This window comes from Cynocephalus volans, chromosome X, assembly GCF_027409185.1.
Source record: "Cynocephalus volans isolate mCynVol1 chromosome X, mCynVol1.pri, whole genome shotgun sequence".
NCBI lineage: Eukaryota > Metazoa > Chordata > Mammalia > Dermoptera > Cynocephalidae > Cynocephalus > Cynocephalus volans.
Window position 1 is genome coordinate 12,189,677 of NC_084478.1, and position 26,523 is coordinate 12,216,199.

Below are 26,523 nucleotides of genomic sequence, written 5' to 3' on the forward strand. Positions count from 1 at the left end.
GAAAATATGTGGATTTCTGAATAAATTAGACATAGAATTACCATATGATCCAGCAATTCCACTTATGGGTCTATGTCCAAAAGAAGTGAAAGCAGGAACTCAAAAATATATTCACACGGCCATGTTCATGACGGCACTATTCACAGCAGCCAAGAGGTGGGACCAGTGTCCGTCCATGGATGAATCATAAGCGAAACATGGTGTATACAGACAGTGGAATATCACCCCTACTTACAGGCTTAATAAGGAAGGAGGGGAATTCTGACACACACTACAACATGGATGACCCTCAATGACATCATACTAAGTGAAATAAGCCAGACACACAGGACAAACAGTGTCTGATACCACTTATGGGAAGTACGTAGAGGAGTCAAACTCAGAGACAGGAAGTAGAATTAGGGGTATCAGGGTCTGGGAGCGGGGGAGTGAGGACAGAGTTAAGGTCGGCAGTGTTTAATGGGGACAGTTCCAGTTGGGGAAGATGAAAAAGTTCTGGAGGAGGATGGAGGTGATTGTGGCACATAATGTCAATGTCCTCAATGCCACTGAACTGTACATTCAAAATGGTTCAAATGGTCAACTTTGTTATGTACACTTTACCCCAATTTAAAACTACACAGCAAAGAAGGACTAAGGCTCCACTAACCAGTGATGTGGTCTCCAAGTGAGCCACGAGTCACGGGGAGGACAGCCAGCTCGCTGGGTGGCAGGTCTGGGGTGGACACAGCTCCTCTCAGACGTCCATCCCAGCCCTTTGTCACTGACTTCTGAGCCACACTTTGGGCCACTTGTCACGGCATTCCACCAGCCACTGTTCCCGCCTTCTAAATTCCCAGTTGCTAGGCACGGCCACCATGGCAGTGCCCGTTCTTCATTGGGCCACAGCCCTGTATTCGGTGTCTTTTCTTGGTCATGTCTCTTCTTTGTCTCTCTGTTAGCCTTGGGGGTCAGAGTATGTTTACCAGTGGACCATCATAGTCCATCTCAAGTCTCTCTTGTCCCTCCCAAATTGTATTTAATTCATAACACAGGGAGGTAATGACATATTTTAAAGCAATAGTAGTGTATGAATGCAGGTGTCAGCAGAGGTGGCACCGACCTGGGTGAGATGTAATTGTGAAAGGCCATCGACAACTAACACTTTAGGAAAGACATGGTTAATTCATGGGAAATGACCTCCCAGTTGAGTCATGGGCTTATTGGGACATAGTACACATGGTGAAATGGTGACTGGGCATAGATTCAGATGGGGCTTCGGTAATAAGTAATGAGATGGCCAAAAAGGCCAATGATGTCAGCAAGCCAGTGCGGAAGGCTAGATGCCATGTGCAAGTCAAAACTCCACTTTGCCTCCGGTTCTCCCATGACAAGGAATTTCTCCTAAGCAAATGAGCAGAGATTGTGCAAAGATTTGAGTGCAAAGCACACCCAACGAACTTTACAACTGGGACTAAAAGGAAAACTATTAAAACTTCATGAAGAGAAGACATTCTTTTTTAAAAATAATTTAATATAATTTAATTTAATTTTTTAAATTTTATTGTGTCGATATACATTGTGGCTTGTTATTGTTGCCCATCACCAAAACCTCCCTCCCTCCTCCCTCTCCTCCTTCCTCCCAAACAATGTCCTTTCTGTTTGCTTGTCGTATCAACTTCAAGTAATTGTGGTTGTTATATCTTCTTCCCCCCCACCCCGGTTTTTGTGTGTGTGTGCGTGAATTTATATATTAATTTTTAGCTCCCACCAATAAGTGAGAACATTTGGTATTTCTCTTTCTGTGCCTGACTTGTTTCACTTAATATAATTCTCTCCAGGTCCATCCATGTTGTTGCAAATGGCAGTATTTCATTCGTTTTTATAGCTGAGTAGTATTCCATTGTGTAGATGTACCACATTTTCCGTATCCACTCATCCGATGATGGACATTTGGGCTGGTTCCAACTTTTGGGTAATGTAAAGAGTGCTGCGATGTACATTGGGGAACAGGTATACCTTCCACTTGATGATTTCCATTCCTCTGGGTATATTCCCAGCAGTGGGATAGCTGGGTTGTATGGTAGATCTATCTGCAATTGTTTGAGGAACTTCCATACCATTTTCCATAGAGGCTGCACCATTTTGCAGTCCCACCAACAACGTATGAGAGTTCCTTTTTCTCCGCAACCTCGCCAGCATTTATCGTTCAGAGTCTTTTGGATTTTAGCCATCCTAACTGGAGAGAGATGGTATCTCAATGTGGTTTTGATTTGCATTTCCTGGATGCTTAGTGATGTTGAGCATTTTTTCATATGTCTGTTGGCCATTTGTATATCTTCCTTAGAGAAATGCCTACTTAGCTCTTTTTCCCATTTTTTAATTGGGTTGCTTGCTTTTTCTTGTAAAGTTGCTTGTGTTCCTTATATATTCTGGATATTAATCCTTTGTCAGATGTATATTGTGCAAATATTTTCTCCCACTCTGTTGGTTTTCTTTTAACTCTGTTAATTGTTTCTTTTGCTGTGCTGAAGCTTTTTAGTTTGATATAATCCCATTTGTTTATTTTTCCTTTGGTTGCCCGTGCTTTTGGGGTCGTATTCATGAAGTCTGTGTGCAGTGCTATTTCCTGAAGTGTTTCTCCTATGTTTTCCTGAAGAAGTTTTATTGTTTCAGGGTGTATATTTAAATCCTTAATCCATTTTGAGTTGATTTTTGTATATAGTGAGAGGTATGGGTCTAGTTTCATTCTCCTGCATATGGATATCCAGTTATCCCAGCACCATTTGCTGAATAGGCAGTCCCTTCCCCAGTGAATAGGCTTGGTGACTTTGTCAAAGATCAGATGACAGTAAGTGTGTGGGTTGATTTCTGGATTCTCTATTCTATTCCATTGGTCAGTGTGTCTGTTTTTATGCCAGTACCATACTGTTTTGGTTATTATAGCTTTGTAGTATAGCTTAAAGTCAGATAGTGTCATGCCTCCAGCTTCATTTTTTTTGCTCAGCATTGCTTTGGCTATGTGTGGTCTTTTATTGTTCCATATAAATGTCTGGATAGTTCTTACCATTTCTGAGAAAAATGTCTTTGGAATTTTAGTGGGGATTGCATTGAATTTGTATATCACTTTGGGTAGTATGGACATTTTCACTATGTTGATTCTTCCAATCCAAGAGCATGGGATATCTTTCCATCTTTTGTATCCTCTCTAATTTCTCTCAGCAGTGGTTTGTAGTTCTCATTATAGAGATTTTTCACCTCCTTGGTTAACTCAACTCCTAAGTATTTTATTTTTTTGGTGGCTATTGTAAATGGGCAGGCTTTCTTGATTTCTCGTTCTGCATGTTCACTATTGGAGAAAAGAAATGCTACTGATTTTTGTGTGTTGATTTTGTATCCTGCTACTGTGCTGAAATCATTTATCAATTCCAAGAGTTTTTTTGGAGAGGTTTTAGGCTCTTCGATATATAGGATCATGTCATCTGCAAACAGGGACTGTTTGATTTCATCTTTTCCAATCTGGGTGCTCTTTATTTCCTTCTCTTCTCTGATTGCTCTGACAAGTACTTCCAACACTATGTTGAATAAGAGTGGTGAGATTGGGCATCCTTGTCTAGTTCCTGTTCTTAAAGGAAAATCTTTCAGCTTTTCCCCATTCAGGATGATATTGGCAGTGGGTTTGGCATATATGGCTTTAATTATGTTGAGATACTTTCCCTCTATACCTAACTTATAGAGGGTCTTTGTCATGAATGAGTGCTGAACTTTACCAAATGCTTTTTCAGCATCTATAGAGATGATCATATGGTCCTTCTGTTTGACTTTATTGATATGGTGTATCATATTTATTGATTTGCGTATGTTGAACCAACCTTGCATCACTGGGAGGAATCACACTTGATCGTGGTGAATACTTTTACGTATGTGTTGCTGTATTCTCTTTGGCAGTATTTTAGTGAAGTCTTTTGCATCTAGATTTATCAAGGATATCGGCCTGTAGTTTTCTTTTTTGGTTATATCTTTACCTGTTTTTGGTATCAGGATGATGTTTGCTTCATAGAATGAGTTTGGGAGATTTGAGTCTGTTTCAATCTTTTGGAATAGTTTGTAAATAATCAGTGCCAATTCCTCTTTGAATGTTTTGTAAAATTCTGCTGTGAATCCATCTGGTCCTGGGCTTTTCTTTGTTGGGAGCCTTCTGATAACAGCTTCAATCTCCTTTATTGTTATTGGTCTGTTCAAATTTTCTAGGTCTTCATGGTTCAGTTTTGGGAGCTTGTGTGTGTCCAGAAATTTATCCATTTCCTCCAGATATTCAAATTTGTTGGCGCATAGTTGTTTATAGTAGTCTTGAATGATTCCTTGTATTTCAGATGAATCAGTTGTAATATTGCCTTTTTCATTTCTAATTTTTGTTATTTGAGGCTTCTCTCTTCTTTTTTTTTTTTGTTAGCCATGCTAATGGTTTGTCAATTTTATTTATCTTTTCAAAAAACCAACTTTTTGATTCACTGACCTTTTGTATTGTTTTTTGGGTTTCAATTTCATTAAATTCTGCTCTGATCTTAAAGATTTCTTTCCGTCTGCTAACTTTAGGTTTGGATTGTTCTTGTTTTTCTAATTCTTTAAGGTGAAGTGTTAGGTTGTTCACTTGCCATCTTTCCGTTCTTCTGAGGTGAGCATTTAATGCAATAAATTTCCCCCTTAATACTGCTTTTGCAGTATCCCACAGGTTTTGGTATGATGTATCATTGTTTTCATTAGTTTCAAAACATTTTTTGATTTCCTGCTTGATTTCTTCTTGGACCCATATGTCATTAAGTAGACTGCTGTTTTATTTCCATGTGTTTGTATAGTTTCCAGAGTTTCGTTTGTTATTAATTTCTAGTTTTAATCCATTGTGGTCTGAGAAAATTCATGGGATAATTCCAATTTTTTTGAATTTATTGAGACTTGATTTGTGACCTAATATGTGATCTATCCTGTAGATGATCCATGTGCTGATGAGAAGAATGAATATTCTGAGGTTGTTGGATGGAATGTTCTGTAGGTATCTGCCAATTCCAATTGGTCTAGAGTATTGTTTAGATTTTGTGTTTCTCTACTGATTCTTTGCCTAGATGATCTGTCTAATATTGAGAAGACATTCTATAAACCACTCTCTCTGCTGAGTTGTCTGTAGTTGTTCTGAGGATCATAATACATGTGTTCCACAGCCTACTTAGAATTAATATTTTGTCACTTCAAGGTGAATATACACACTGGAAGTTCCACGAGGCATGTCCCTTGCCTTCTGCCCTCTAGGTCATGGCTGTCTTACCCATTGACATCTACACCACCTTTTACTTCTTAGATATCATTTTGGGTTCTTTTTCACTTAAATTTAGAAAGTTGTTGCTGAAGAAACATACTTTTCTTATACACAGGATACTGTTGAGTATACTATAAAGCAAATGTACTTCACAGGGCCTCCAAACCCTTTAGTCTCAGATTTAGCTTAAACTTTTGGGATTACATATAGAACTGTTAACCTTGCAAAAGACAGGAACCTTTCCCCAGGCTAAAGTCTCTTTGTAAGATATAGAACTGTAGCACAGCAAGGTTGCTGGCTCAGGGACAGACAAATACTTGATTGATATGTAAAAATGCTGGGGAAATTGCTGTAGGGAAAAACAGTGTTTGCTAAGATCAAGCTTTTGTTGGCAGATTGACTTAACCTTTTGTAAATTGCATTATGGAATGTCACTTTGCTTATTTCAATGATGTTACTAGTTTTCCATTTGTTAGCCATAATTCTGCTGATATCCGTATTTTTATAATGGTTAAATGAACTGAATTTTCTTGTAAAACTTCCTTGTCTTTACAATAAAAGGGAGATGCTAACATTGGAGGTGGCTGCCACACTCAGTTTCACTCCTTCTGATGGGGAATTACCTAAGTGCAGTCTGTCTGGGCCTCAATGCATCCTTAGTGCTTGAGTATTTGCGTAATTCTTTTTCTTACTAACTGTTACACAGAAAAAAGAGGTGTAACAGGATACCAAGAAGTTGACATCTGTTATGGACTGAACGCTTGTGTCCCCCACCCCCAACCCCCATGTTGAAATGACCCGCCGGAGTGATAGTGTGTGGAGGTGGGGTCTTTGGAGGGTGATTGGGTCCTGAGGGCACAGCCCTCATGCATGGGATCAGTGCCCTCCTCAGAGGCCAGAGAGCTAGTTTGCTCTCTTTGTGACAGGTGAGGAAGCAATGAGAAGTCAGCAATAGGAAGAGTCCTCACCAGAACGCAACCGTGGTGGTGCCATGACATCACACTTCCATCCTCCAGGACTGTGAGAAGCACATGTCTGCTGTTTGAGCCACTCAGTCTGTTTGAGCCACTTATTCCGCTCTCTATGATACTATCTATAATGCCTCACTCTGGTTCCCTCTCTATGATATTATCGAAAAATGCTCCTCTATGATTCCTCTGTCTGTGATATTATGTGTAATGCTCCTCTATGAATCCTCTCTCTATGTATTATCTGTAATGCTCCTGTATGATTCTTCTTTTCATGATATTATATGAAATGCCTCTCTATGAATCCTCTGTATGATATTACATATAATGCTCCTCTGTGATTCTTCTCTCTATGATAGTATGTGTAATGCCCCTCAATGATTCCACTCTCTATGATACTATGTATAATATCCGGCTATGATTCCGTTCTCTATGATACTATCTATAATGCTCCTCTATGATTCCTGTCTAGGATATTTTCTATAATGTTCCTCTATGATTTTTTATGATATTATGTGTAATGCTCCTCTATGATTTCACTCTCTATATTAACTATAATGCCCCTCTTTGATTCCACTCTCTATATTATCTGTAATGCCTCTCTCTGATGTTATCTATAATGCCCCTCTATGATTCGGCTCTCTATGATATTATCTGTCATGCCCCTCTATGGTTCCTCTTTCTATGATACTATCTATAATGCCCCTCTCTAATTCCACTCTCTATGATATTATCTATACTGCCCCTCTATGATTCTGGTCTCTATCATATTATCTGTAATGCCCCTCTATGATTGCTGTCTCTATGATATTTCCTATAATGCTCGTCTGTAGTTTTTCTCTCTCTAATATTATGTGTAATGCCCCTCTGATTCCTCTGTCTATGATATTATGTGCAAGGCCCCTCTATGATTTCACTCTCTATGACATTATCTATAATTCTCCTTTATGATTCCCCTCTATATGATACTATGTATAATGCCCCTCCATAATTCCTCTCTCTATCATATTATCTATAATGCCCCTCTGTGATTCCGCTCTCTGTGATATTAGCTAATAATGCCCCGCTATGATTCTACTCTGTATGATACTATCTATAAAACCCCTCTATGATTCCTCTCTATATATTATCTAAAACGCTCCTCTATGATTCTTGTCTCTATGATATTATCTATAATGCCCCTCTCTGATTACTCTCTCTATAATACTATCTAATAATGCTCCTCTATGATTCATCTACGATTTTATCTATAATGCCCTTCTATGATTCGGCTCTCTATGATATTATCTATGATGAGTCTCTATCATGAGTCTCTATGATACACCTCATGCGCGCTTCGTGTGGGGTGAGGCCGCGGTGTCCGTGGGGGTCCTGTTCTGTGTGAGGTGAGTTCACGTGGATGAGGGGGTGGGCGGCGGGACATGCTCCTGCAGGGTAAGAGTGTGCGGCCCTCGAAGGGGACCAGATCCGGGCGTGGTGAGGGCGCAGGTCCGGCCACGGTACCTGCTCGGTGCACCTTGAGGGCTCCAGAGTTTATCAGTCCGGGTGACAGCGTGCGACCCACGGAGGGGATCTGCTCAGTGTGGGGTGAGTGCATGCAGGTCACGGGAGTTCCTGCTCTGTGGGGGGACGGGCTCAAGACCTATCTTCTCGGGGTGAGGCATGCGGCCTGCGTGGGAACCCGCTCCATGCGGCGTGAGGGCAGGCGACCATCGAGGGGACCTGCTTTGTGCGCATTGAGGGCTCCAGACATCGGTGTAAACGTGAGGGCTGTGGCCCATGGAGGGGACTCGCTCCGTGCGGGCTGAGTGTGCGGGTCCCCCTGGGGTGGGACATGCTCCGTTCGGGTGGAGGACCCGCGGCCTGCGGAGTGTCCTGCCCTGTGTATGTTATCTATACTGTCCCTCCATGATCATCCTCTCCACGTTATTATCTGTGATGTCCCTATCCGATACCTTCTCTATGATGCTCTTATTCATAATGTCCCATCAGGTCACCCCTCTCTATGATATTATCTACTATGTCCCTGAACGAAACCCTTCTGTATGATCCTAGTATGATGTCCCGCTATGATACCCCTCTCTCTGATGCTATTATCTATGATGCCCCTCTAAGATTCCTGTCTCTCTCTCTCTGATATTATATAGGATGCCCTCTATGATACCCCACTCCATGATGCTATTACCTTGGATTTCCCTCTGATTCTCCTCTCCATGTCATTATGTATGATGTCCCTCTATGCCACCCCTCTCTATTGTATTATGTATAATGTCCCTTTATGACACCCTTTCTCTGCTATTATCAATGATATCCCTCTATGATGCTCCTCTCTATAGTACTATGAATAAAGTCCCTCTGTGAAATCCCTCTCTATGGTATTATAAACAATGTCTCTCTATGATACTCCTCTTTATGATGTTATGAATGATGTTCTTCTATGACACCCCCCCTTGGTAGGATCTGTGAAGTCTCTCTATAATACGGCCCTCTCATATATTACCTATGATGTCCCTTGATGACACCCTCCTCTATGGTATTATGTATAAAGTCTCTCTATGATACTGCTCTCTATGTTGTAACCCAGCACGTCCCTCGGTGAACCCTTCTCTGTGACGCTACTGTCTGTGATGTCCTCTATGATACCCATCTCTGTGATGCTATGATGTCTGATGTCCCTCTTCAATGCAAGTCGTGTGGGTTGAAGGCGCGGGTGGACTTGCACCATGCAGTGGAAGTGTGCGTGACCTTCGGGATGGGAATCGGCTCCATGCATGGTTAGGGCTCCACATCTTAGTGCCTGCGTGAGGATGCACGGCCCATTGTGGGGACCTGCTCTTGAGGGGTGAGGGCACACGGTCCGCGGGGGTAGGGAGGTGGTGATCTGCTCCTCCTGGGTAAGGGCGCGCAGCCTGCTCTGGGCACCGGCTCCATAAAGAGGGAGGTCGCGCGTACCGTGGTGGGGGAACATGGTCCATTTTGGTGCAGGGCGTGCGGCCCGTGGGCATTCCTGCTCTGTGCTGATGCACATGGCCATGAGGCAGGAAGAAGTGCTACCTTGAGCCCTGGCCAGGGGGAGCCGAGGTCAGGCCAACAGGACCACTGGACAGTCAAAACAAAAACACAACAGCCCGCTGCCTCCAAAACTGAAAGCGACACTTAGAACACGCGGCGCACCAATTTTCTGAAATGCATTTGTTCTCTCAAACTTGTCAATGCAAATCCCTAAGAGCGAGCCAGCAGCACTGGGCGCCTGAGGCCAGCTGAGCAGAGCTTGCCGCTGCCAGCAAAGAAAACTGTCAGGTAACTGGGACCTGTGTCATTATGTGCAGAACTGCCCAGCCACCCGTATCACTGCAACACTGCTTATCAGAACTCCACAGTGAGCTCCTTCTGCTGACGCAACCTCGAGTGCCCGAGGCCTGCTTCATGACAGCAGAGGGGACAGGACAGAAGTAAGGAATTACCCTCAGGTCCAGAATCCAGGGAAAGCCAAAGGGCCACACCTGCCTGACTTTTGGACACTGTAGCCCAGCAATCCAATCACAAAGAAGGAGACTGCAAGGACACAGGTCTTTCGGCTTTGCATCCTCCAAATCAGCAGCCCAGTGCCAAAGCCCGGAAATGACCTTAACTCAAAGGATCTTCTCCCTCCAGGCACCCATAGCCCCCTTTCCCTGGAGAGGCAGCCTCCCCACAAGCCCACGCAATCCTGATCCCAAGACTGTGCTCTGAATCTTCACGGAAGGACAAGTGTCTTCTGATGCCCCAGCCCCCCTAGACTCTGCACACCACAAAGTCAAGGATCACAGAGGTCTTGTGCTCCAAGACCTAGCACAGACCCTGGAGTGTACTATGTTCAGACGCATGGAGGACTGGAGGAATGGGGGGAGAAAGGATGGATGGAGGGAGGGATGACAGGATGGACCGAAGGATGGATGGACTGAAGGATGGATGGAGGGATGGAGGACGAACAAAGGGACAATGAGAGGGATGTGGAAAATGAGGAAGCTTGTTCTGGAGAGAACACCAAGGGGGTGGCTGGACAGTCGCTCCATGAAGTGGTTCCCCATGATGTCAACCAGCCATCTCAGCAGAAGACAGGAATAGAGATGGAATCATACCAGCAGAGAGACTGCTAGTTTGAACTGCAGGGGACAGAGAAATTGGGACAGAATGAAAGAAGACTGCTGGACTTCTTTGACTCTACAGGATGTGACCACGGAGATATTCAGATGAGCACATGCACTATTCTTTAAGAAAACTGAGGAATGACGCTGAAGGCGATTCAGAGACCACGGGGCTGCTGCTCCTACCACAGGGCCAGGGAACAAGGCTGTTCCCTCCTCAGCTGCAGAGGGCAGGGCCCTCGCAGAGACAATGGGGGCACCCCCTAGAGCCATGAGGATGATGCTGCCCCACCAGTGAGCCGGGAAATCTGGGCATCAGGCCAGAGAGGCTTGTTCCCCAGCCTTAAGAGCTGACGGCATTTGCCTTGCTAGGTTTCGTACTTGCTTGAGACTCGTCACCCCCTCCTTCTTTCCTATCCCTCCCTTTTGCAATGGGAGTGTCTATCCATGCCTGTCCCACCAGAGTATTTTAAGAGCACATAATTTGTCTGGTTTTGCAGGTTCATGGAGGGAAAAGAATCTTGCCTCAGGATAAATCATATCTCAAGTGTCACCCATATCTGATTCAGATGATATTTAGATGAGGCTGTGGACTTTAGTCTTCAGAGTTGATGCTGGAATGAGTTAAGAGTTTTTGGGTCTGTCAGAATGAAATAAATACATTTTGCATGTGAGATGGTTATGAGTTGTGGGGGGCCAGGGGTGGAATGCGACAGACTGAATTGTGTCTCCCCAAAATTCATAAGCTGAAGCCCTAACTCCCAATGTGACCGTACTTGAAGATAGGGCCTGTGAAAAGGTGATAAAGTTTAAATGAGGTCATAAATGTGGGGGGCCCTAATGCAACAGGGCTAGTACCCTTATAAGAAGAGGAGGAGACACCAGAACTCTCCTCTCCACCTTGTGAGGATGCAGCAGGGTGTGTCATCTGCAGGTCAGGAAGAGAGTCTCCATCAGAAACCAACCCTGCCAGAACTGGACCTGGGACTTCTGGCCTCCAGAGCTGAGACAAAATAAATATCTGTTGTTGAAGCCCCAGCCTGTGCTACTGTTATGGTAGCCCAGGCACACACAGAGAGCAGTGCAAGAGCTAAGTGAGATGCTCGGTGCCAAGAGTTAACTGCAGGGGAGCAAATACATAACAAATCGCCTCTACCCAGCAGATTCACTCGGTGGTGAGACACAGACAGAAAGCTATGGAAACTGAATGAAGGAAGCTATTCAACACAAATAGCAAGGATTTGTGGTAGGCAGAAAGTAAACCCTTACTCCCACACCCACTCCCCACCCCACTCCAAGGGAATAATACAGGGACATTTGTAGCTATTCCACTTTTCTCTCTCCTTTACAAACCCCAACGTTTCTAGTTTCCAGGGTCAAGGAATATTTGGCCAAGCATCATGAAGAGGTTGAAATGATCAACAAATATTCATTGGTGATTGTGAGTAAGATGGAGTCGTGTAAGCCAGTGTATCTCCACCCTGGCCGGGGACATCATGCAGGGATTCGGACTTAATTGGTCTATGGTGCAGCATTTCTTACATGCTTGCTATGAGTTGAATGTGCCACCCCCCAAGTTTCATGTACTAGAAACTTAATCTCCACTTTGACAGTGCTAAGAGGGTAGGAAATTCAATCACGGTATTTGATAGGTCAGGCCTTTAAGAGGTGATTAGATTGTGAGGATCGTGCCCTCGTCAATAGATTGATCCATTCATGGAGCAATGGGCTGGTTCTGATGGCTTCATCAGGAGAGTGACAGAGCAGGTTAGTTCTCTGTCGCACATGCCATGTCTCTCACCGTGTGACACACTGAATTGCGCTCACCAGATGTGTCCCCTGGACCGGGTACTTCCCAGCATCCAAAACTGTAAGAAATAAATTTTGTTTCTTAATAAATTACCCAGATTCAGGTATTTTGTTATAAGCAACAGAAAACAAACAAATACAATGCTCTTTAGATAATGTAAATTTGAAGTTGGTTTAAGAACCACTCATATAAATGACACTCAAAGGTAAATTTATTCATCTGTCTCCTGCATGCTGCGCATCTCATAGGAGAAGAAAGATTCGAGGTGAGCGGAGTCAGGAACTGTGATATTGTGTTACATGGAGAAGTATGTATTTGGTTTCTTCCCAGATCCTGGCACAGAATTCCTAAAAGCTTTGGAATTTCGTGAGCAATGGGGGTGCCAGGAGAATCTTTTTTTCTTATATTTGGTCTATGGCTGTAGCTCCTGACACAGAGCTCCTAGTCCCTTGGAAATTCCTGGGTGATGGGAGTGTCTTTTGTCCTAACAAGGCAACTCTTGGTGGGCTCCTAGATGGGGGATGGTCACCAGAAAGACCAAGCCATGATTAGAAGCCTGGAGGGTGAGTGGTCTGGAGACTGAGTTAATAAAATCCTGCCTATGTGATGAAGCCTCCATAAACATCCCCAAAGTACAGTATTCAGACAGCTTCTGGGTTGGCAAACACATCCACGTGCTGGCAGGGTGGCACACCCCAACTGCATGGGGACAGAAGCACCTGCACTCAAGACCCTTCCAGACCTCGCCTTACACATTTCTTCATCTGGCTGTTCATCCGTATTGTTCATAATATTTAATATAATCAAGTAGTAAAAGTGTTTTCTTGAGTTTTGCAAGTAATTCTAACAAATTAATCAAAACTGAGAAGGGGACATGAAAGCCCCAATTTAGAGCTGGTCGGTCAGAAGCACAGTGACCTGGGTGACCAGGTGAGCTGGACCATGCATCTAACTTCTTTAGCAGCAATGTTGTGCTGGGTCCAGGGTGGGCCCTTGTTTATCAAAGAAGCCTGGTCTGGTAGGGTCACATCGTAAGGTGTCATTACAGTGTCTCAAGATGGGGGATGTGGAGGCTGCCCTCATGTCCTGTAGCGCCTGGGTCAGTGACAGCATTACCTTTGATGTGCAGTAGCTCGCAGGGACAGCAAAGGAGGTGGTTTATACGTCCAGCATATGACATCAGAAAGGCTCTCCTTGCAGTGTCCTGTCATGGATGAAGTCACCTGAGTGTTCAGGCTACTCTTTGGCCCTGGTGGTTCTTGCGGTCCACCACACTCATTCTTTCAGCAGCTTGTCTAAGGCCACACAGCTAGTAAGTGGCAGAGTGTGAGATCTGAACCCGGGCAGTGCTGCCCCAGAGTGTGTGTTTTGAATCACTATGCAATTTTGCCTCTCATGATAAATGCTCAAAATATAGAGGGAAAAACCAGATGTATTATACACCCAATTTGTTAAAAAATATATCTATGAAGAAAACATAGCAACAGGTTGTAGCAGTTCTCTATCTATAGTGTGATGACAGGTAATCCTTATTTTCCTTTTGATACTTTTCTGTATTTGCCGAGATTTTTCGTAAGTTGAGTGGTTAGTTGTATTTTTCAAAAATAGCCACAAAAATATTTTTGATTTTCGGATGCTCTTGTAGAGGTTTGCCATTCTCCCATCAATAGGTGGAGTCTACTTCCTCTCCCCTTGAACCTGGGTGGGCTATTGTGACTGTCTCGAGGGACAGCCTGTGGCAAAGAGACACTGCCTAACTTCTGAGGCTCAGTCATGCAAGATGACACAGCTTCTCCCTGGTCTCTCTCTCAACGCTGGCTTTGGAGCCGAGAGCCTCCAGGTAAGAAGTCCTGCCACCCAAAGCTGCCGTGCTGGAGGGACCATGTGGGATGCCACATGGAGAGAGAGATGCCTGGGGAGCCCCAGCTATTCTAGTCTCTAGCTATTGAATCTTCCATCCTCAGCTCCTTTGAGCCCAGTCAAACCCTAGTACCAGGGGAGAGAGTGATAAGACTATTGATACTGTCTGAGCCATGGTGTTATGGTGTTGGCAGCAGATAACCCAGACCTCGGTGTTATCAGCACCGTGCTTTAACCAACTGAGCTAACTGGTCAGCCCCAGGTTTCCTTTAAATGGTAGAGATCCCTGCTCTGAAGGTGAGCCAGCCCAATCAGAGTTGCCTTCAGAATCAGTCACAAATGACATCATTGATGATGTCATAATAACACAGCCTTGTCATCACTGGCGCTGGCTGAAGTGGGTTTCACTGGACAGGTTCGGTCGTTAGCAACTGCTGTTGAAGGCTGACCCTACCCTCTTGGGGTCTTCATGCTGGGAGACCAAACATACAGAGACTTTCTTCCCTTAAGGGATTGGATAAGGACCTAGGTGTCCTGCACGTCTTCCAGAGTCCCTTTGTAAGCAAATGTAAATAATGGCTGTGGTAAGAGAGATGTTATATTGTCAGGCAGGATGCCTCCGGCGTGGACTAGGGCTCGTTCTGGTCCATCCTGTCTCTTCTGATAGCTTCGTCACCCCTTGCTACTCCACTCCTTCTACCCTGTCGTCCTTTCTCCTCTCCCAGAGCCCAAGTACGTTCTGTCTGTTGTCCATTGTTATGATGCTGCTGTATAACAACTCCTTTGAAAGACTCAGTGGCTTAAAACAATAACCACTTTGTCCTCACAAGTCTGTGGGTCTGCTGTGTGGTTTGACTGGGCCAAAGGTGCTGATCTTGGCTGGGCTCACTTAGGAATCTGTGGTCAGATGGGCCGAGATGATCCGGGATGGCATCAGCTGAGGTGACCCAACTCAGCTCCCTGTGGCCTCTCATCTTCCAGCCTTCTAGTGAGGCTTCTTCTCATGGTGGAAACAGAGGCCCCAGGAAAAGAGCAGAGGCTGCACCGCCACTTGGGGTCTAGGCTCAATTCATGTGTAGTGTCACTTCTATTGCATGACACAGGAGTAGAGAATAGACTCCCTCTTAATGAAGAGGAGCGGCAAAGTCACATGGAAAAGGCAGTGGAGACAGGGAGGGCTAGAGAATATGGGCCACTTTTGTGGTCTGCTGCAGAGATCAGTGGTCAACAAACTTTTTCTGTAAAGGGCGAGATGGTGAACATTCCAGCCTTTGTGGGTGATATGGTCTTTGTTGTAACTACTCAACCCCGCTGTTGTAACGTGAACGCTGCCATAGACAATATGTAAACAAGTAGATATGCTTGTGTGTCAGTAAAACTTTATTTACAAACCGGGCAGCAGGCTGGGTTCAGCCCATGGGCTGCTGTTTCCTGAGCCCTGACCTAGGTGATCCAGGCCAAGTAGAAATCTTAGATCCAGGCTGTAGGATGCTGTTCTTCCTTGAACCCATGGCCTTGAGGACGTAAGCGCAGGTGTCATCTGCCAGCAGAAATATTCTTGTTGGAGAGAAGAAATAAGGTGGGAGGAGCAAGGGCTCCCTTGTAAGTTGCAAATGACTGTTTGTATCTATTTGGGGTTGTTCCTTGTACTTTATTGAACATACACAGCTTCAGTTTATTTCTCAGTTAGCAAATCCTTGGAGTTCCCTCCCTGTGGCTCCCCTGCCTGGCTGGATTCTAGTTCCTCATCCATTTCACCTCCCAGGTGGATCCCAAATAGAGTCCTTCCCATTTTCCCACCCGGGTGTTCTCTTCTTGCACTGTCTCTGTTCTGGTCATCTCTTAACTCCAATTTCAGACATGACATCACCATTTCCTTCCAGGCCCCCAGGAAAGCCCCCCGAGGCTCTGCAGATTATATCATGTTTACTTTCCTCTACCAATTATGTGTCTAATCATCACAATCATAACATGCTCCATCAAAGTTTAAAGATGTAATTTTCTCCAGAGCGAATTTTTATCTCAAGCATTATAGCCTGGAGTAGTTGTTTGACTAGAGGTTTGGTTAAATTTCAGGCAGCAAATACAATATCCAGGTCTCTGCAATTATTCTATATGCCAGCTGGGTTTTTCTGATGAGAGCTCCCACTGTGGGCCAATAGCCTGTAATCTTATTTTTCCCATCAGAGATTTTCTTTACCACATGTAATAGGTTATTACCATCTTGTTTTTGTAGAGATGAGAATGAAATCTTTGTGCTCTAATTTGACCCCTTCCCTTATATTACTGGTTCTGTTATTGGCTGCTCCTGCCTTATGCAATGTGACTCTTCCCTGGATACTCATCAACGGGTGTAGTTTTAGACTTGGCACTGCTCAAACCTCAAACTTTTAAAGTTTTAAAGCAGCCGAGTTGCACGGATGGTCAATAAATCTATCACTGTGGCCATTTTATTGCTTGGAAGGTGATTACTTTGCCCATAGCGACTTTTCAATTTGATTAAAATCCAGCGTCATCAGGTCATGACTGAGTCCTCCAGATATAGAAATACAAAAGCAATGAGAAGTCCACACTCAGATATTTTTATAACCACCCTTCAACTTTTTAACCATCTATTTTGGCACTTTTGTGGCCCTCATCCTATAATTCAAATTCCCATGCTCTTTACCAAAGTAGTTTTTATTTAGTGCATATTTCAACTTCCGGTCTCTGTAGGAGCATGTTATTCTTTCTGCTAACTGGTGGTGAGCACTGGCCTGCTCCAGATTAGCTCCCACGGGATCTGTAAATCAGGCTCTGATGGCAAGAGAGCCTGGCAGATGTGTTGGTTCACTTGCAATTGTTTTCCAGGCAAGGGGAGCTGGAATAGTGCAAGTGGAATTGTGATCTCAGACAGGAAAGGAAGAGACATTCACCTTTGCTACTACCCTGGCAGCAAGAGCCCTTCTGACTGTATTTTAAGAAGAATTAAAAATGAGCGTCTGTGCCCAGAGCTCCTTGCCCAGGGCAGTGTGCCTCCAGCCTTGCATAGCTCTTGGCTCGTGACGGGTTTTCCTACCTCCCTTATCCATGTCCGTGGTGGCGCCAGGAGTGCAGAGGGCCGCTGCCATCTGCAGATTGCCTTGGCTCCCAGAAGCATCTTCACTCCACTGGTGCTGTGCATTATGAATATCTGCGATGACAACCACATAGACTGTCTGCCCGAGTGGTCCACTTATCTCCCAGGGGAACCAGTTACCAGTTTGGCTACAATTATTTGATTTTGAGTGGTATGCGTCAATCCTATTAGCCCTCGACACTCTCATTTTGACACCTTGCTTTTGCAGGATGTGGGACTTCTCAGAAATGTATCTAAATGCTCCTCCTTTTTGGATTTCGTTTTTGCAAATTTGCCTGCTCACTCAAATTTATTTGTAGCCTCCGAATCAATACTTGTGGTGCTTTCAAGGTCATTCACAGACATGTGCACGTGCACAGTGGCAAAAAATTGAGTTGCCAGAAGCACATGTTCCTCGCTGAGGTCGAAGAAGGCAACGCTCTGCCTTCTTGTTTTCAGTCTCATGCTTTAAACAAGTGTCCTTCCTGTGTTCTATTTAGTGCCACATTTTTCACATTTTTGTGCTTTTTGCTTGGTAATGTTGCTGTTTAAAATGGCCCTGAAACTGAGTGATGAAGTGCTGTCTAGTGTTCCCACGTGCAGGAAGGCTGTGCTGTGTTTTATGGAGAGAATACGTGTGTCGGAGAAGCTTCACCCAGACGTGAGTGGTAGTGCTGTTGGCCATGAGTTCAATGTTAATGACTGAGCACTGTCTATTAACTACAGTGTCTGTAGACAGAAACACGAGATACAAGGTTATGTATTGATTTGTTGACGAAAATGTGAGCAGAGGCTCTCAGGGCCCTAACCCTGTATTCCTCTAGGAGCGGTCATTGAGTTTTTGCTAATGTAGTGTCTGAAGTGACTTTATACAACACATCTTCTACCTATAATGAGAACTGACTGTGTATATATGTTACTACAGCAGAGATGCCTATGCTGAGATAACTTCTGGTTGTGTAAGAAAATAGAGCCCATGGGATATCTTCTGCCACGTCCGTGTACATGTCCTGTTCACCTTTTCCATGACCGTTTTTCTCTCTCAGGTGTAACTAGCCTGGTCAATGCAGGAGCGATGAGTGGCACTGGAAACCTGATGGATTTTCTCGATGAGCCATTCCCCGATGTGCGGACAAAATGAGGACTTCCACACCATCGACTGGCTAAGGGAAAATTCACGGGACACCGACAGACCCAGAAAGGTAGGTGGCGTTGTGAAGGGACAAGCTGAAGGGGACCCCTACAAGTGGCTGTGGCATGCTTGAATCCGGAAGTTGTTTAGTGGGGGCTCAGATTCATGTGTCATTTACCAGGTTAGGTTCTAAAGAAGTGTTAGGTGAGTGCAGAGATGTGGACATATGGCTGTAGCTCCAGGTGCTGGGGGTGGGAGGCTGTGTCATATAGAAGTAATGGTGTACAGAGCACAAGGAGGGGACTCTGGAACCAGATGAATCTGGCGCACTTCCTGCCCTTGACACCTTCGGGCTAGGTGACTTTGGGGGTGCCATTTCTGAGCCCCTCATTTTCTCATCTGTGGGGACAGAGGTGATTATTCCTCAAGGGTAAGTGAGGCTGTGTGTGTGAAAGCACATGTTATGGGGCCGGGCGTCTAGTTGGCAGTCGATATATATTTTAATGGGCTGCAGTGAAGCTACGTGTAAGTGCTATGGGATCCTCTAAGAGGGACGGTTGGAGAAGAGGTTCTCAGAGGCTGATATTTCAGTTGGGACTTGAAGGAAGACTAAGAGTTCACTGGGCAGACAAAGGGAAAAGCATCTAAACACCAGAGTGGCCCTTTCTTAAGTCAGAGGCATGAAAGAACATGGCACACTTGGGAAATTCAGGGAGCTCCAGGGGTCTGGTGGGGGATTCCAGGAAGGGGAAGAAAGCAGATGAGTCTAGAAACGAGAGTAAGGGCTGGCTGGTTGGCTCAGTTGATTAGAGCGCAGCCTTGCAACACCAAGGTCAAGGGTTCTGATCCCCTTACCGGCCAGCTGCAAAAAAAAAGTGACAGGTCCCTGGCATGAGAGTGGGTGCGAAGCTTTAGAGGTGGCCAGGGTGGCTGGGGAATGTGGAGGGAGACGGAAGGAGGCGGTCAGGACCCTGGGCAATGCCAGGAGTTAGTAGGTCTGGGGGAGGTAGGTGGGTGCCAGTGACAAACTCTGAGGAGAAGCAGGGAGAGGTGAGGGAGGGGACCAGCCGAGAGTTGTCCCAAGTGATGAGAGGACAGAGTGTTGAGGAGGGGCTGCTCCCAAGTTCAGCCTCCATGGAGGGGTAATGGTGAACCAACAACATGGGGGCTGTTGGCAACTTCAGGGAGAGCTGCTTCAGAGGAAGATGTGGAGGGACGTGGAGAGTGTGACTGTGTCACGCCATTTCACGAAGGTTGGCAGTGAAAGGAGGAAGAGCTTTGCAGGAGTGAGGTTCAGTCAAGAAGATGGCGCAGCCTCTTGTCTCCAACATGGAGGAGCATGGGGACAGGGCAGCCTTCCCTCTAGAGCAGGGCTCAGCAAACTATGGCCCTCGGGCCAAAGCCAGCTGGCACCTCGTTTTGTAAAGTTTTATTGGAACGTAGTCATGCCCATTCATTTACATGTTCTTTATGGCTCCTTTTGTGCACAGTGGCCGAGTTGAGTAGTTGCAACAGACACCATTTGACGTGCAGAGCCCCAAATATTTACTGTCTAGTCCTATATAGAAAATGGTTGCCAACCACCGCTGGAAACGGTTGTGAGGGGAATGGTGATCTCGGAGGATTTTGTGAACACAGGGAGGCAAAGGTGTGTTCTTACAGTGTGTATAGACGTGTCCATCTGCCATGGTAACTGTGATCCATGCTGCTAATTCACAGTTCTTGCTGTTAAAATTAAACCTTTAAAACAAAAGTAGGAAATTCAGTCTTTGTTGAAGAGGATTTTGAATGAACAGACCTGATAAAGTAAGTTAAAACAGTAGCTCATATTCAAGATAGTGATACCCAGTCAGTGCCTCGTTCAGAATGGCTTTAAATAATGAAAGCTCAGATCACATTCAGTATGTTTTTCTAATCAAGTTTTTGCTACTCTTGTTCCTTGGAGACTATGATGGTACCTCCATAGCTCTGTGAACTAGGAAGCCCATTGTGTGATTGTGGCACACAACTGAATGAATAATGTAACTGGGAATTTGGTTGCTGAATGACCTTCATTTTCTCTTAATTACCACACTGTTTCCTGAGAAAACAGTTTCAAGGAGCAAAGCATGAGTTGAAAAATGTGTGCACGTCACCTGCTGTGTCTGCTCTGCTTCCAGATAACCAGCGAAAGCAAGGAGTCCATATGGGGGTTCATCAGGAACCTGCAGAACGCCTGGTCGGGCTGGGTGGTCATGCTGCTCATCGGCCTGCTGGCAGGTACGCAGGGCACGCAGCGCTCCCGGGCGAGCTGCAGACGCTGACGGCCCCGAGCCCCAGCCGCTTGGGATGATGTTCGGAATGTGGAGCGTTTCCCTTTTACCCCGTGCAAGAGATTTCTTACTGGAAATGTCTAAGAGCAGAATACATGACCATATAGTTTCCATCAAATGTGTCATCGATTAAGCTTCTGGAGAGCTGTCATTATAGAGCTGGTTGGCCCTTTCCACATAGTGCAAAGGTTTATGAGCATGCGGGAGTGTACTGAAAGCACGCGTTCTGCATTCTGCTGTCCTTGGTTATGTAGAAGCCAACGAAATATGAAAATGTTTTGAGCTGCCATAATCAAACACCACATGAGACTGGCTTTTGGTACTACTGGCAGGCCCTGGAATGAGCTGTAAACACCGTAGGGCACTCAAAAGCATGCTAGACACCCACAGGATCTGAGGTAGGCCTTGGGAGATCCCCAGCCCCGACATCGTTCTGACCCCCGGGGACTCCGTGTCCTTCCATTTTATAATCCCAACACCGTGTTTGCCAGTAGTAGATGTTTCCAGAGTAAATGGACGAATATCTGGAGGGGAAACCTGTCGTTTTAATGTCAAATGCACCAGCTCTGCATGGAAATTGTGTCCCCAAACTTACTTCCTTTGAGGAGGCTGGGAGGGTTATGTCTAAGAATTTAAAAATTTGAGCATGCTGAAGAGATCCCCTGAATAAAAATCCCCTACATGTAACAACATAATCATTATGGCAGGAAAATTGATCAGAAAAGTGACTGTAATACAGGCACAATATAGTAAGTGCTTTAAGAAAGAACAGTAATGAGACACGTGATTTTGTGATTACAGGTGATTCCGATTTCCAGGCGACCTTTCATTTATTTCATGGGTAATTGTAGGAGAGGCTCGGTGGCCAGGGAAGGGCCCCATCTGCCTCGTCCGCCTCGGCATTCCAGAAAAAAGGAGCCAAGAGGAATGCTTGAGAGCAGCCCTTTCCTACTAGCCACAGCAGCTCTCCGTTCATTTCCCCAATTCTATTCTCCCTCCCCCAGTGGCAGCAACCAGGGAAGGGAATTAGTCTTGGCAGATACATGGTCTTCTGCCAGCACGTTTGCCTGACCGCTTCTGTGAAGACCTTTGAAGGTGGCCGGGGTGGGGCGGGGCAGGGGGGAGGGGATGGAGTTTGCTCTGGATTTCGATGGCCCTACTTAGAATAGATTTATCAAACCTTACACTGTATCATTATTCTTGGCTCCTAGGAAGGAGAAATAAATAGGGTAAATGAAGACACTTGGAACAGATGTTCTGGTGTCTTGCTGGAATAAATGGCACAGCTTAGATTCATTTGGCTAGTGGAGGAGCACAACTGGGCTATCTTTAGCTGACCTGATATTGACCAGCTGGTCTCACTATCAACTCAGTTGCTGTCAGTTCTCGCAGGAGGAATCACCTGGGGAGTGAAACAATATGTAGCACTGCCGGGGCTTCAATTAAACAGACTCTCTGGAGGGGGCGCCATGGCATTGAGTAAAGCCCCCTCTTCTCCCCTCTGTGATTCGAATATGGAGGCCGGGGTGAGAACCGCCGGAGAAAGGAAGGCCCGTGGGCGCATCTGCGCATGAGTACGGAAGGAGGGCAAGAATGGGAGGACAGTGGAAACAGAAGTGGCTCAAGTGTTCTTTTGGCCTGGATGCACAAATTGTCTGGCTGGCTGTCCATCCCCCTCAGTGGCGCCCTGGCCACTATATTCTGACCCCTGATGGAGAGGCCCAGCGGCATCTCCTCTGCAGGGCGTTTATCGGGAGCTGCCACTGGGTGTCGCTGTTGTACCGTGGAATAAAGCTGAGGCTCAGTCAGCACCAAAATCAGCAAGGAGAATTGGGTGTGGGATAATGTGATGATGAATGAATGAATAAAGATGGAATTTGGGGTGATCATTGCGTCTTGCCCCTGGATATCTGCAGGATCCCTCCCCCACTTTCTTTGGGTCTTTGTTCAAATGTTACCTTTCATTTGAGGCCTTCCCCGACTGCCTTCTCTAAAATTACATCCTTCCCTCTGAATCTCATCCCCCTTTCCTGCTCTAGGTATGTATATATGTGTGTGTGTAACAGCTTTATTGAAATATATTTCACATGCTACACAATTCACTCATATAAAGTGTCCAGTTCAGTGGTTTTTAGTATATTCACAGAGTTGTGCAACCATCACCACGATCAATTTTAAAATAATTTTATCACCCCCAAAAGAACCTCTGCACTTTTTAGCTATCAAAGCCCCAGCCCCAGTCCCCTCTCAGCCTCAGGCCACCACTAATCTACTTTCTGTCTCTATGGATCTGCCTGTTCTGTATATGTCTTGTAAATGGAATCATACAGTACAATGTGGTCTTTTGTGATTAACTTCTTTCACTTAGCACAATGTTTTCAAGGTTCATCCACGTCGCAGCAAGTATCAGTGCTTCTTCCTTTTTATTACTGAATACTACTCCATTGTATGGACAAACCACATTTTGTTTATCTGGTCATCCGCTGATGAGTATTTGGGTTGTTTCTACTCTTTGGCTGTTTTGAATAATGCCACTAAGAGCATTTGTGTGCAGGTCTTTATGTGGACACGTTTTCGTCTTGGGTATATGCCTCCGAGTGGAGTTGTTTGGCCAAATGGTAACTCTGTGTTTAACTTTTTGAGGAAATGCCAGACTGTTTTCCAAGGCGGCTGTACCATTGTATCGAGCTATATTTTCTCTCTAGCACCTATCACTTTCTAGTGGAGTCTCTGGCTACTTACTTACTTGTCTAGTGTCTCTGTCCCCTCTGCGAGGTACAGCTCCATGAAGTCAGAGACTTGGGTCTGCTTTGTTCGCTGCTGTATCCCCAGGATGTGGACTAGTGACTGGCACGTAGTAACTAGGTGCTCAATACATATCCCTTGAGTGAATGAAGGGACCTGAGTTTTCTTATTTTTCCCCCATTTATTTACTGCAGTCATCCACTCAATGTGGACATATAGCTCCAAGTATGTACCTGACGTGGGTACAATAACGGACAAGGCAGGTAGTCTCCTTGCCCACTTACAGTGGACACAGGCTCTGGACGACTGATCTAACCCCCTCCGTGGCATGAAAACCAGACAATGAAACCTTTTTTCCTGTGATTTATAGCCTGTGGAAGTACAGACGTATATATACCTATATTGCTAACCATGAGATCACGATACAGTAGGTATGGAGATGGGGCAAGGCCTGAGAAATACACTTGGGCCACACTTAGGAACTCAGAGAAGGCTTCCCAAAGGAGGGATATAAATACTGGAATCTGGAACATAAGGAGGACCCTGCCCAGTGGAGGGAGAGTAACGCTTGCCGAGATGGTGCAGAGAGGAGCTCCTGGCATGTTCCAAAAACATGGATTGGGCAGAGGGTGGGGGTTAGTGATGGAAAAAGATGAGGCTAGAGAGATACGAGGTGCCTGCCATCAGGGACAGCAATCTGTTGAGGATTTGGGCGTTCTCCCAAGAGCAATGGGAAACCGTGGCAGGTTTTTCCATAGGGACTGGCATGGGTCAGATTGGCAGCTTTGAAAGCCTGTTTGACCACAGTGTGGAGAACCCACCGGAGGGGGGCAAGTTTGGCATGGACACCCGAAACGGGGCAGGCATGTTTCTAGAGGGATGGAGTGGTCAGCAGTGTCAAAGGATGCTGAGAGGTCTGGAACTGGGGTCAGCACACTTTTTCTGTAAGGGGCCAGAGAGTAAATATTGACAGCTCTATGGGCCACACCCTCTCTGTGTCTCCACTTCAGTTCTGCCTCTGTAGCATGAAAGCAGCCACAGACGGCACCTCATCGAGTGGCATGCCTGTGCTCCAATAAAACTAGATTTACGAAAGCAGGCAGTGGCCAGATTTGGCCCATGGGCTGTAGTTTGCTGATCGGGTCCTGGAAGATGAGGACTGAGCAAAGGCCATTGCCTGAGCTGCGGGTCTCCAGGTGGACAGAGCGGAGTGAGGCTGAGCAGACGAAGAGACAGGCTGGTAGCTAGAGGGGAAGGTGGGGCCGGGCAGTGTTCACACTGAAGGCTGCTGGGAAGGAGCCATCAGAAAGGGGAGTTGGCAGGGACAGGAGAGAGAAAGGGGAACTGTAAGAGGGAGGGCCTGAGGACGCAGGGGGTCTGGGACCCAGGCGGGCCGCTGCACATGGAGCAGAGGACAAGGGACAGGGTGTGCCGATGTGGGGCTGCGGATGCCTTTTGGGGTGATGCGTGTGTGAACCTGATACTGTAGTGAGGATTCAGTAAAAGTTTCACAAGTTAAGAAGCCAGAGAACATTCCATGCCTTTGGAAAAGACTAGAATGAGTTATTGTGGAAAGAGACGCGAGGCAGCCTTTTGTGGCCCGCTGAGCTGCACAGTCTATTATTTATGTTTTTGTTGGGACATAAGTGACTATACACGTGTGTGGGGCACAGCCTTGAATATCTATAGCCGTGTGCAACATGCGATGCTCCGACCAGGATAATTGGCACACTCGGCATGACACCATGTCATCGTTTTGGGTGGCCCTTTACCAGTCCCTCCCTGGGCCATCTCCCCTCCCCCTTTCCCACCTCTTGTAACCTCGGTCCTGTTCTCTCCTTTGCAAAGTATTATTGGGATCCTTTTGTCTTTCCTTCTTTCTTTTAAAATTTATTTTCCAGCTCCCACTTATTAGTGAGGACATGTGGTGTTTCTCTTTCTCCTGCACATCCCACTTCTATCGGCCTTTAAAGTCATTATCTACTTGTATGGACCCACGATCCCTTACCCAGAATTTAAAGAATCCGGAACGTCCTAATAAGCATGGGTTTCCCAAGTTTGCTTCCCATTTGGTGGCAAAACCTTACTCATTTATGATGCGAGGCCGTCATAGCTGTTATGCCTCCAATTTGTCTGCATTATCGTGTTTCCCCAAGAAATGTTATTGTGCGCACCCAGGATCCTGCCCCAGAAGCTGCTGAGGGGGCTTTGTCTTTTACAGTGTACATACCCTATTTCCAAAATTTGGAAAGGGATGAATTCGGAAAGTTACTTGGCCCCAGTGGCTTGAGATGAGAGTGTAAACCTGCGTGTCTCACTCTCCTACCTGATGTAAGCCACTGAGCGCTTTGTATCTCTCCCTGGGCTGCTGCTGCCCTCACCGTATGTGTTCAGTGACTACGAGTTTAATGAGAGAAGCTTCCTATGTAAGTGACAGCCCATGGCATGTTCGTTCCTGCTCTGGTTTTGGGGCCTGCGTGGTCGCCACGTTCCTGCGTGGCTGCTGCGTTGTGCGTTCCCTTTGCATCACGGGCGCCTCCTCTTAGTGGCTTGTGCTGCTTCCTCCAGGCACCTTGGCTGGGGTCATCGATCTTGCCGTCGAGTGGATGACAGACCTGAAGGAAGGTGTCTGCCTGTCTGCCTTCTGGTACAGCCACGAGCAGTGCTGCTGGACTTCCAACGAAACCAGTTTTGAGGAGAGAGACAAGTGTCCACGGTGGCAGAAATGGTCGGAGCTGCTGGTGAATCAGTCGGAGGTGGGTGTCTGGGCAGGGTCGTCCTGGGGACTCCCGCAATTCCACATGCCTTTGGAACCCTGCGGGGTGATTCGTGAATGTGATGTCACCTTCAAGTGTCTGTTGCGATGATAGTCCGTGGTGTAATACTAGTGTGACTTGCTTTTCTCTAGCTCTAATGCAGCCACCCAGACTTCACTTGGAAAACCCTTCCTCACTGTTTCATGTGCTATATACATATATATTTTAAAGCCTTGTATTTGGCTTCATTTTTCTTACTGAACATAGTTTGTTGATCATGCTGTAGAAATATCATTAATTTTTATACCTTTTAATTGAGGAGAAAAGATGAATTATCTTTTTTTAGAATAACAGCTTTAGTGAGATATAATTCACATTCCACATTTAAAGTGTACAATTAACCGTCATCACAATCTACTTTAGAAC

General features: G+C 45.7%; 1 protein-coding gene across 1 annotated transcript in view; it reads left to right on the top strand.

The window, feature by feature from the left end:
* The first annotated feature begins 18,215 nt into the window (after positions 1-18,215).
* Positions 18,216-26,523, top strand: part of LOC134367173 (H(+)/Cl(-) exchange transporter 4-like) — a 30,812-nt gene continuing 22,504 nt past the window's right edge. Inside the window, 4 exon segments of the mRNA XM_063083824.1 lie at positions 18,216-18,281; positions 18,283-18,354; positions 20,444-20,543; positions 25,910-26,097. Coding sequence (XP_062939894.1) covers positions 18,228-18,281; positions 18,283-18,354; positions 20,444-20,543; positions 25,910-26,097 — 414 coding nt within the window. The 5' untranslated portion in view covers positions 18,216-18,227.